Source organism: Taudactylus pleione, unplaced genomic scaffold, assembly GCF_031769625.1.
Source record: "Taudactylus pleione unplaced genomic scaffold, aTauple2 ptg001090l, whole genome shotgun sequence".
Lineage (NCBI taxonomy): Eukaryota > Metazoa > Chordata > Amphibia > Anura > Myobatrachidae > Taudactylus > Taudactylus pleione.
The window spans coordinates 372,388-385,536 of record NW_028285491.1 but is presented as its reverse complement, the minus strand read 5'-3'; the positions used below and the strand labels follow the sequence as shown (position 1 = coordinate 385,536).

At 49.5% G+C, this 13,149-nt stretch overlaps 1 protein-coding gene across 1 annotated transcript in view; it reads left to right on the top strand.

The window, feature by feature from the left end:
* The window catches only part of LOC148453778 (uncharacterized), a 116,697-nt gene that overhangs the window by 53,632 nt on the left and 49,916 nt on the right, over nt 1–13,149 (top strand). Inside the window, exons 4-5 of the mRNA XM_088461721.1 lie at nt 4,705–4,807; nt 10,199–10,260. Coding sequence (XP_088317847.1) covers nt 4,705–4,807; nt 10,199–10,260 — 165 coding nt within the window. The remainder of the gene's footprint in view (nt 1–4,704; nt 4,808–10,198; nt 10,261–13,149) is intronic.

The following is a 13,149-nucleotide window of genomic DNA, read 5'->3' as shown; positions in this document are numbered from 1 at the left end:
GAGAGAGACAGTATGAGGACAGAGAGACAGTATGAGGACAGAGAGACAGTATGAGGACAGAGAGACAGTATGAGGACAGAGAGAGACAGTATAAGGACAGAGAGACAGAATGAGGACAGAGAGACAGTATGAGGACAGAGAGACAGTATAAGGACAGACAGTATGAGGACAGAGAGACAGTATGAGGACAGAGAGACAGTGTGAGGACAGAGAGACAGTATAAGGACAGAGAGACAGTATGAGGACAGACAGTATGAGGACAGAGAGACAGTATGAGGACAGACAGTATGAGGACAGAGAGACAGTATGAGGACAGACAGTATGAGGACAGAGAGACAGTATGAGGACAGAGAGACAGTATGAGGACAGAGAGACAGCATGAGGACAGAGAGACAGCATGAGGACAGAGAGACAGTGTGAGGACAGAGAGACAGTATGAGGACAGAGAGACAGTATGAGGACAGACAGACAGTATGAGGACAGACAGTATGAGGACAGACAGTATGAGGACAGAGAGAGACAGTATGAGGACAGACAGTATGAGGACAGAGAGACAGTATGAGGACAGACAGTATGAGGACAGAGAGACAGTGTGAGGACAGAGAGAGACAGTATAAGGACAGACAGTATGAGGACAGAGAGACAGTATGAGGACAGAGAGACAGTATGAGGACAGACAGTATGAGGACAGAGAGAGACAGTATGAGGACAGAGAGAGACAGTATGAGGACAGAGAGAGACAGTATGAGGACAGAGAGAGACAGTATGAGGACAGAGAGAGACAGTATGAGGACAGAGAGAGACAGTATGAGGACAGAGAGAGACAGTATGAGGACAGAGAGACAGTATGAGGACAGAGAGACAGTATGAGGACAGAGAGACAGTATGAGGACAGAGAGACAGTATGAGGACTGAGAGACAGTATGAGGACAGAGAGTATGAGGACAGAGAGACAGTATGAGGACAGAGAGACAGTATGAGGACAGAGAGACAGTATGAGGACAGAGAGACAGTATGAGGACAGAGAGACAGTATGAGGACAGAGAGACAGTATAAGGACAGACAGTATGAGGACAGAGAGACAGTATAAGGACAGACAGTATGAGGACAGAGAGACAGTGTGAGGACAGAGAGACAGTATGAGGACAGACAGTATGAGGACAGAGAGAGACAGTATGAGGACAGAGAGACAGTATGAGGACAGAGAGACAGTATGAGGACAGAGAGAGACAGTATAAGGACAGACAGTATGAGGACAGAGAGACAGTATAAGGACAGACAGTATGAGGACAGAGAGACAGTATGAGGACAGAGAGACAGTATGAGGACAGACAGTATGAGGACAGAGAGACAGTATAAGGACAGAGAGACAGTATGAGGACAGAGAGACAGTATGAGGACAGAGAGACAGTATGAGGACAGAGAGAGACAGTATGAGGACAGAGAGAGACAGTATGAGGACAGAGAGAGACAGTATGAGGACAGAGAGAGACAGTATGAGGACAGAGAGAGACAGTATGAGGACAGAGAGACAGTGTAAGGACAGACAGTATGAGGACAGAGAGACAGTATGAGGACAGAGAGACAGTATGAGGACAGACAGTATGAGGACAGAGAGAGACAGTATGAGGACAGACAGTATGAGGACAGAGAGACAGTGTGAGGACAGAGAGACAGTGTGAGGACAGAGAGAGACAGTATGAGGACAGACAGTGTGAGGACAGAGAGACAGTGTGAGGACAGAGAGACAGTATGAGGACAGAGAGAGACAGTATAAGGACAGACAGTATGAGGACAGAGAGACAGTGTGAGGACAGAGAGACAGTATGAGGACAGACAGTATGAGGACAGAGAGACAGTATGAGGACAGACAGTATGAGGACAGAGAGACAGTATGAGGACAGACAGTATGAGGACAGAGAGACAGTATGAGGACAGACAGTATGAGGACAGAGAGACAGTATGAGGACAGAGAGACAGTATGAGGACAGAGAGACAGCATGAGGACAGAGAGACAGCATGAGGACAGAGAGACAGTGTGAGGACAGAGAGACAGTATGAGGACAGAGAGACAGTATGAGGACAGACAGACAGTATGAGGACAGACAGTATGAGGACAGACAGTATGAGGACAGACAGTATGAGGACAGAGAGAGACAGTATGAGGACAGACAGTATGAGGACAGACAGTATGAGGACAGAGAGACAGTATGAGGACAGACAGTATGAGGACAGAGAGACAGTGTGAGGACAGAGAGAGACAGTATAAGGACAGACAGTATGAGGACAGAGAGACAGTATGAGGACAGAGAGACAGTATGAGGACAGACAGTATGAGGACAGAGAGAGACAGTATGAGGACAGAGAGAGACAGTATGAGGACAGAGAGAGACAGTATGAGGACAGAGAGAGACAGTATGAGGACAGAGAGAGACAGTATGAGGACAGAGAGAGACAGTATGAGGACAGAGAGAGACAGTATGAGGACAGAGAGACAGTATGAGGACAGAGAGACAGTATGAGGACAGAGAGACAGTATGAGGACAGAGAGACAGTATGAGGACTGAGAGACAGTATGAGGACAGAGAGTATGAGGACAGAGAGACAGTATGAGGACAGAGAGACAGTATGAGGACAGAGAGACAGTATGAGGACAGAGAGACAGTATGAGGACAGAGAGACAGTATGAGGACAGAGAGACAGTATAAGGACAGACAGTATGAGGACAGAGAGACAGTATAAGGACAGACAGTATGAGGACAGAGAGACAGTGTGAGGACAGAGAGACAGTATGAGGACAGACAGTATGAGGACAGAGAGAGACAGTATGAGGACAGAGAGACAGTATGAGGACAGAGAGACAGTATGAGGACAGAGAGAGACAGTATAAGGACAGACAGTATGAGGACAGAGAGACAGTATAAGGACAGACAGTATGAGGACAGAGAGACAGTATGAGGACAGAGAGACAGTATGAGGACAGAGAGACAGTATGAGGACAGACAGTATGAGGACAGAGAGACAGTATAAGGACAGAGAGACAGTATGAGGACAGAGAGACAGTATGAGGACAGAGAGACAGTATGAGGACAGAGAGACAGTATGAGGACAGAGAGACAGTATGAGGACAGAGAGAGACAGTATGAGGACAGAGAGAGACAGTATGAGGACAGAGAGAGACAGTATGAGGACAGAGAGAGACAGTATGAGGACAGAGAGAGACAGTATGAGGACAGAGAGAGACAGTATGAGGACAGACAGTATGAGGACAGAGAGACAGTATGAGGACAGAGAGACAGTATGAGGACAGACAGTATGAGGACAGAGAGAGACAGTATGAGGACAGACAGTATGAGGACAGAGAGACAGTGTGAGGACAGAGAGACAGTGTGAGGACAGAGAGAGACAGTATGAGGACAGACAGTGTGAGGACAGAGAGACAGTGTGAGGACAGAGAGACAGTATGAGGACAGAGAGAGACAGTATAAGGACAGACAGTATGAGGACAGAGAGACAGTGTGAGGACAGAGAGACAGTATGAGGACAGACAGTATGAGGACAGAGAGACAGTATAAGGACAGACAGTATGAGGACAGAGAGACAGTATGAGGACAGACAGTATGAGGACAGAGAGAGACAGTATGAGGACAGACAGTATGAGGACAGAGAGACAGTATGAGGACAGACAGTGTGAGGACAGAGAGACAGTGTGAGGACAGAGAGACAGTGTGAGGACAGAGAGACAGTGTGAGGACAGAGAGAGACAGTATAAGGACAGACAGTATGAGGACAGAGAGACAGTATGAGGACAGAGAGAGACAGTATAAGGACAGACAGTATGAGGACAGAGAGACAGTATGAGGACAGAGAGACAGTATGAGGACAGAGAGACAGTATGAGGACAGAGAGACAGTGTGAGGACAGAGAGACAGTATGAGGACAGACAGTGTGAGGACAGAGAGACAGTGTGAGGACAGAGAGACAGTGTGAGGACAGAGAGACAGTGTGAGGACAGAGAGACAGTGTGAGGACAGAGAGACAGTATGAGGACAGAGAGACAGTGTGAGGACAGAGAGACAGTATGAGGACAGACAGTGTGAGGACAGAGAGACAGTGTGAGGACAGAGAGACAGTATGAGGACAGAGAGACAGTGTGAGGACAGAGAGACAGTATGAGGACAGAGAGACAGTATGAGGACAGAGAGACAGTGTGAGGACAGAGAGACAGTATGAGGACAGACAGTATGAGGACAGAGAGAGACAGTATGAGGACAGACAGTATGAGGACAGAGAGAGACAGTATAAGGACAGACAGTATGAGGACAGACAGTATGAGGACAGAGAGACAGTATGAGGACAGAGAGACAGTATGAGGACAGACAGTATGAGGACAGAGAGACAGTATGAGGACAGACAGTGTGAGGACAGAGAGACAGTGTGAGGACAGAGAGACAGTATGAGGACAGAGAGACAGTATGAGGACAGAGAGACAGTATGAGGACTGAGAGACAGTATGAGGACAGACAGTATGAGGACAGAGAGACAGTATGAGGACAGACAGTATGAGGACAGAGAGACAGTATGAGGACAGACAGTATGAGGACAGAGAGACAGTATGAGGACTGAGAGACAGTATGAGGACAGACAGTATGAGGACAGAGAGACAGTATGAGGAATGTGACATCTCTGATTGATCACTGACAGGATGACCTGCAGGACTGTGGGAAAGGTACACAAGGCAGATTGGGTCACACAGGAGTGCTGGAATCCAGGAGACCCCAACAAGAGGAGAGCGAGAGACTGCCAGGTGAGATAACTTCAGCCATTATTTAGCAGAAATGTAGCACGTAGATGGAAGGATGTTAAAGGTGAGATGTTCTGCAGAAACAAGGCTGTAAGTGTGATGTTCTTCACTAATGATGGTAAAAATACTAGTAAGGTGCTTTACAGACCAGAGATTAGAGGTAAAATGTTCTGTTGAAATGAGAATATTGGTTCTGCAGTAAAGATTACAAAGACGAGATGCTCTGCAGGAAGGAGGATGCAAGATGCATTACAAGTACCAGCATGGCCAGATACTTTAGGCACGCCATTTATATCACCCACACATACTCCAAGGGACAGCAGGGAAGTGGGGTTTAAAATAGAGGTTTCTGGCTATATATTCAATAGTGTATCTATAATGGGTGCAGGGTATCCCCATCACAGACCCTGCACCCAATTATCATACCCCTCTCTCTGTCTCTGCTCATGTGCTGGGCAGGCCGCCGGGCACATGAGGAGATGCCATGCTCCCAGAGATCCACTGTTCCGGAAAAAAAAGAGAGAGAAAGAGAGAGAGAAACTGCTCAACTGCACCGCCAGAGAGAGAGGGGGGCGCTCAGAGACTGCTCACCTGCACCGCCAGAGAGAGAGGGGGGCGCTCAGAGACTGCTCACCTGCACCGCCAGAGAGAGAGGGGGGCGCTCAGAGACTGCTCACCTGCACCGCCAGAGAGAGAGGGGGGCGCTCAGAGACTGCTCACCTGCACCGCCAGAGAGAGAGGGGGGCGCTCAGAGACTGCTCACCTGCACCGCCAGAGAGAGAGGGGGGCGCTCAGAGACTGCTCACCTGCACCGCCAGAGAGAGAGGGGGGCGCTCAGAGACTGCTCACCCGCACCGCCAGAGAGAGAGAGAGAGGGGGGCGCTCAGAGACTGCTCAACTGCACCGCCAGAGAGAGAGAGGGGCGCTCAGAGACTGCTCAACTGCACCGCCAGAGAGAGAGAGAGAGGGGGCGCTCAGAGACTGCTCAACTGAACCGCCAGAGAGAGAGAGAGAGAGGGGGCGCTCAGAGACTGCTCACCTGTACCGCCAGAGAGAGAGAGAGAGAGAGAGGGGGGCGCTCAGAGACTGCTCAACTGCACCGCCAGAGAGAGAGAGAGAGGGGGCGCTCAGAGACTGCTCAACTGCACCGCCAGAGAGAGAGAGAGAGAGAGAGGGGGCGCTCAGAGACTGCTCACCTGCACCGCCAGAGAGAGAGAGAGAGACTGGTGCTAGAATGATCACTACTGACACTACCCCAGGGTAACTCCAGTCTCCCCCCCAGGTGGGATAGAGGAAGGGCACAGGGTGTGACAGGTGCAGGGTGCTAGAATGATCACTACTGACACTACCCCAGGGTAACTCCAGTCTCTCCCCCCCCCAGGCAGGATAGAGGAAGGGCACAGGGTGTGACAGGAGCAGGGTGCTAGAATGATCACTACTGACACTGCCCCAGGGTAACTCCAGTCTCCCCCCAGGCAGGATAGAGGAAGGGCACAGGGTGTGACAGGTGCAGGGTGCCAGAATGATCACTACTGACACTGCCCCAGGGTAACTCCAGTCTCCCCCCCCCCCCAGGCAGGATAGAGGAAGGGCACAGGGTGTGACAGGTGCAGGGTGCCAGAATGATCACTACTGACACTGCCCCAGGGTAACTCCAGTCTCCCCCCCCAGGCAGGATAGAGGAAGGGCACAGGGTGTGACAGGTGCAGGGTGCTAGAATGATCACTACTGACACTACCCCAGGGTAACTCCAGTCTCCCCCCCAGGCAGGATAGAGGAAGGGCACAGGGTGTGACAGGTGCAGGGTGCTAGAATGATCACTACTGACACTGCCCCTGGGTAACTCCAGTCTCCCCCCCCAGGCAGGATAGAGGAAGGGCACAGGGTGTGACAGGTGCAGGGTGCTAGAATGATCACTACTGACACTACCCCAGGGTAACTCCAGTCTCCCCCCCAGGCAGGATAGAGGAAGGGCACAGGGTGTGACAGGTGCAGGGTGCTAGAATGATCACTACTGACACTACCCCAGGGTAACTCCAGTCTCCCCCCAGGCAGGATAGAGGAAGGGCACAGGGTGTGACAGGTGCAGGGTGCTAGAATGATCACTACTGACACTACCCCAGGGTAACTCCAGTCTCCCCCCCCAGGCAGGATAGAGGAAGGGCACAGGGTGTGACAGGTGCAGGGTGCTAGAATGATCACTACTGACACTACCCCAGGGTAACTCCAGTCTCCCCCCCAGGCAGGATAGAGGAAGGGCACAGGGTGTGACAGGTGCAGGGTGCTAGAATGATCACTACTGACACTACCCCAGGGTAACTCCAGTCTCCCCCCAGGCAGGATAGAGGAAGGGCACAGGGTGTGACAGGTGCAGGGTGCTAGAATGATCACTACTGACACTACCCCAGGGTAACTCCAGTCTCCCCCCCCAGGCAGGATAGAGGAAGGGCACAGGGTGTGACAGGTGCAGGGTGCTAGAATGATCACTACTGACACTACCCCAGGGTAACTCCAGTCTCCCCCCAGGCAGGATAGAGGAAGGGCACAGAGTGTGACAGGTGCAGGGTGCTAGAATGATCACTACTGACACTACCCCAGGGTAACTCCAGTCTCCCCCCCCCCCAGGCAGGATAGAGGAAGGGCACAGGGTGTGACAGGTGCAGGGTGCTAGAATGATCACTACTGACACTGCCCCAGGGTAACTCCAGTCTCCCCCCAGGCAGGATAGAGGAAGGGCACAGGGTGTGACAGGTGCAGGGTGCTAGAATGATCACTACTGACACTGCCCCAGGGTAACTCCAGCCCCCCCCCCCCCCCCCCAGGCAGGATAGAGGAAGGGCACAGGGTGTGACAGGTGCAGGGTGCTAGAATGATCACTACTGACACTGCCCCAGGGTAACTCCAGTCTCCCCCCAGGCAGGATAGAGGAAGGGCACAGGGTGTGACAGGTGCAGGGTGCTAGAATGATCACTACTGACACTACCCCAGGGTAACTCCAGTCTCCCCCCCAGGCAGGATAGAGGAAGGGCACAGGGTGTGACAGGTGCAGGTGCTAGAATGAAGACTATATGATTTGCTTCATGTAGGATTTTCCTCAGGGTTCTGTGGCGCCTTACAGATAAACAACATTAGCGGCTATTATGTAACTGACAAGTCACATACCTCCCCTGTAATTATAATAGTGATGTTAGGTAATCACACGTCACGTAGCACCCCTGTAATAATAATAGTGATGTCAGGTAATCACATGTCACATAGCACCCCTGTAATAATAATAGTGATGTCAGGTAATCACATGTCACATAGCACCCCTGTAATAATAATAGTGATGTCAGGTAATCACACGTCACGTAGCACCCCTGTAATAATAATAGTGATGTCAGGTAATCACACGTCACGTAGCACCCTTGTAATAATAATAGTGATGTCAGGTAATCACACATCACATAGCTCCCCTGTAATAATAATAGTGATGTCAGGTAATCACACGTCACGTAGCACCCCTGTAATAATAATAGTGATGTCAGGTAATCACACATCACATACCTCCCCTGTAATAATAATAGTGATGTCAGGTAATCACACGTCACGTAGCACCCCTGTAATAATAATAGTGATGTCAGGTAATCACACATCACATAGCTCCCCTGTAATAATAATAGTGATGTCAGGTAATCACACGTCACGTAGCACCCCTGTAATAATAATAGTGATGTCAGGTAATCACACATCACATACCTCCCCTGTAATAATAATAGTGATGTCAGGTAATCACACATCACATACCTCCCCTGTAATAATAATAGTGATGTCAGGTAATCACACATTACGTAGCACCCCTGTAATAATAATAGTGATGTCAGGTAATCACACGTCACAAAGCACCCCTGTAATAATAATAGTGATGACCGGTAAAAACACGTAACATAGCTCCCCTGTAATAATGATAGTGATGTCAGGTAATCACACGTCACGTAGCACCCCCTGTAATAATAATAGTGATGTCAGGTAATCACACGTCACGTAGAACCCCCTGTAATAATAATAGTGATGTCAGGTAATCACACGTCACAAAGCACCCCTGTAATAATAATAGTGATGTCAGGTAATCACACGTCACGTAGCACCCCTGTAATAATAATAGTGATGTCAGGTAATCACACGTTACGTAGCACCCCTGTAATAATAATAGTGATGTCAGGTAATCACACGTTACTTAGCACCCCTGTAATAATAATAGTGATGTCAGGTAATCACACGTCACGTAGCACCCCTGTAATAATAGTGATGTCAGGTAATCACACGTCATGTAGCACCCCCTGTAATAATAATAGTGATGTCAAGTAATCACACGTCATGTAGCACCCCCTGTAATAATAATAGTGATGTCAGGTAATCACACGTCACGTAGCACCCCCTGTAATAATAATAGTGATGTCAGGTAATCACACGTCACGTAGCACCCCCTGTAATAATAATAGTGATGTCAAGTAATCACACGTTACGTAGCACCCCTGTAATAATAATAGTGATGTCAGGTAATCACACGTCACGTAGCACCCCCTGTAATAATAATAGTGATGTCAGGTAATCACGTCACATAGCACCCCTGTAATAATAATAGTGATGTCAGGTAATCACACATCACGTAGAACCCCTGTAATAATGATAGTGATGTCAGGTAATCACACGTTACTTAGCACCCCTGTAATAATAATAGTGATGTCAGGTAATCACACATCACGTAGCACCCCTGTAATAATAGTGATGTCAGGTAATCACACGTTACTTAGCACCCCTGTAATAATAATAGTGATGTCAGGTAATCACACGTTACGTAGCACCCCTGTAATAATAATAGTGATGTCAGGTAATCACGTCACATAGCACCCCTGTAATAATAATAGTGATGTCAGGTAATCACACATCACGTAGCACCCCTGTAATAATGATAGTGATGTCAGGTAATCACACGTTACTTAGCACCCCTGTAATAATAATAGTGATGTCAGGTAATCACACATCACGTAGCACCCCTGTAATAATAGTGATGTCAGGTAATCACACGTTACTTAGCACCCTTGTAATAATAATAGTGATGTCAGGTAATCACACATCACGTAGCACCCCTGTAATAATAGTGATGTCAGGTAATCACGTCACATAGCACCCCTGTAATAATAATAGTGATGTCAGGTAATCACACGTCATGTAGCACCCCTGTAATAATAATAGTGATGTCAGGTAATCACACGTCATGTAGCACCCCTGTAATAATAGTGATGTCAGGTAATCACGTCACAGATTCTCTTCTGTCTCAGTATTCTAGTTTGTTCTGTATCTGTGGCGTCGGCCATACAGTATATACTCAGTACTGCTCTATTGCTTTCTCAGATTGTGTCTATCGACTGGAAACAGAAAATCTCAACTTAAAGCAGAGGATATATGAGCTTCAGGTCAGACAACAACTAAAGTGTCCTCACTATACTGCTCCACCATCCCTCATTATATAGCTCCTCCTCTCTCACAATATAGCTCCTCCTCTCACTATACTGCTCCCCCTCCCCTCATTATATAGCTCCTCCTCTCACTATACAGCTGCCTCCACCTCCCTCACTATACAGTTCCCCCCACCCCTGATTATATAGCTCCTCCTCTCACTATACAGCTCCCCCCACCCCTCATTATATAGCTCCTCCTCTCACTATACTGCTCCCCCCACCCCTCATTATATAGCTCCTCCTCTCTCACTATACAGCTCCCCCACCCATGATTATATAGCTCCTCCTCTCTCACTATACAGCTGCCTCCACCTCCCTCACTATACTGCTCCCCCCACCCCTCATTATATAGCTCCTCCTCTATCACTATACAGCTGCCTCCACCTCCCTCAGTATACTGCTCCCCCCACCCCTCATTATATAGCTCCTCCTCTCTCACTATACAGCTGCCTCCACCTCCCTCACTATACAGCTCTCCCCACCCCTCATTATATAGCTCCTTCTCTCTCACTATACTGCTCCCCCCACCCTTCATTATATAGCTCCTCCTCTCACTATACTGCTCCCCCACCCCTCATTATATAGCTCCTCCTCTATCACTATACAGCTGCCTCCACCTCCCTCACTATACTGCTCCCCCCACCCCTCAGTATATAGCTCCTCCTCTCTCACTATACTGCTCCCCCCACCCCTCATTATATAGCTCCTCCTCTCTCACTATACTGCTCCCCCCACCTCTCATTATATTGCTCCTCCTCTCTCATTATACAGCTCCCCCCACCCCTGATTATATAGCTCCTCCTCTCTCACTATACAGCTGCCTCCACCTCCCTCACTATACTGCTCCCCCCACCCTTCATTATATAGCTCCTCCTCTCTCGCTATACAGCTGCCTCCATCTCCCTCACTATACTGCTCCCCCCACCCCTCATTATATAGCTCCTCCTCTCTCACTATACAGCTGCCTCCACCTCCCTCAGTATACTGCTCCCCCCACCCCTCATTAAATAGCTCCTCCTCTCTCACTATACAGCCCCCCCACCCCTCATTATATAGCTCCTCCTCCCTCACTATACTGCTCCCCCTCCCCTCATTATATAGCTCCTCCTCTCTCACTATGCAGCTGCCTCCACCTCCCTCACTATACTGCTCCCGCCACCCTTCATTATATTGCTCCTCCTCTCTCACTATACTGCTCCCCCCACCCCTCATTATATAGCTCCTCCTCTCACTATACAGTTGCCTCCACCTTTCATTATATAGCTCCTCCTCTATCACTATACAGCTGCCTCCACCTCCCTCACTATACTGCTCCCCCCACCCCTCATTATATAGCTCCTCCTCTCACTATCCAGCTGCCTCCACCTCCCTCACTATACTGCTCCCCCCACCCCTCATTATATAGCTCCTCCTCTATCACTATACAGCTGCCTCCACCTCCCTCAGTATACTGCTCCCCCCACCCCTCATTATATAGCTCCTCCTCTCACTATACAGCTGCCTCCATCTACCTCAGTATACTGCTCCCCCCACCCCTCATTATATCGCTCCTCCTCTCTCACTATACTGCTCCCCCACCCCTCATTATATAGCTCCTCCTCCCTCACTATACTGCTCCCCCTCCCCTCATTATATAGCTCCTCCTCTCTCACTATACAGCTGCCTCCACCTCCCTCACTATACTGCTCCCCCTCCCCTCATTATATAGCTCCTCCTCTCTCACTATACAGCTGCCTCCACCTCCCTCAGTATACTGCTCCCCCCACCCCTCATTATATCGCTCCTCCTCTCTCACTATACAGCTCCCCCACCCCTCATTATATAGCTCCTCCTCCCTCACTATACTGCTCCCCCTTCCCTCATTATATAGCTCCTCCTCTCTCACTATACAGCTGCCTCCACCTCCCTAACTATACTGCTCCCCCTCCCCTCATTATATAGCTCCTCCTCTCTCACTATACAGCTGCCTCCACCTCCCTCAGTATACTGCTCCCCCCACCCCTCATTATATAGCTCCTCCTCTCTCACTATACAGCTCCCCCACCCCTCATTATATAGCTCCTCCTCCCTCACTATACTGCTCCCCCTCCCCTCATTATATAGCTCCTCCTCTCTCACTATACAGCTGCCTCCACCTCCCTCACTATACTGCTCCCCCCACCCCTCATTATATAGCTCCTCCTCTCACTATACTGCTCCCCCCACCCCTCATTATATAGCTCCTTCTCTTTCACTATACAGCTGCCTCCACCTCCCTCACTTTACTGCTCCCCCCACCCTTCATTCAATAGCTCCTCCTCTCTCACTATACTGCTCCCCCACCCTTCATTATATAGCTCCTCCTCTCTCACTATACTGCTCCCCCCACCCCTCATTATATAGCTCCTCCTCTCACTATACAGCTGCCTCCACCTCCCTCACTTTACTGCTTCCCCCACCCTTCATTATATAGCTTCTCCTCTCTCACTATACAGCTGCCTCCACCCCTCATTATATAGCTCCTCCTCTCTCACTATACTGCTCCCCCCACCCCTCATTATACAGCTCCTCCTCTCTCATTATACAGTTGCCTCCACCTCCCTCACTATACTACTCCCCCCACCCTTCATTATATAGCTACTCCTCTCTCACTATACAGCTGCCTCCACCTCCCTCAGTATACTGCTCCCCCCACCCTTCATTATATAGCTCCTTCTCTATCACTATACAGCTGCCTCCACCTCTCAGTATACTGCTCCCCCCACCCCTCATTATATAGCTCCTCCTCTCTCACTATACTGCTCCCCCCACCCTTCATTATATAGCTCCTCCTCTCTCACTATACTGCTCCCCCACCCCTCATTA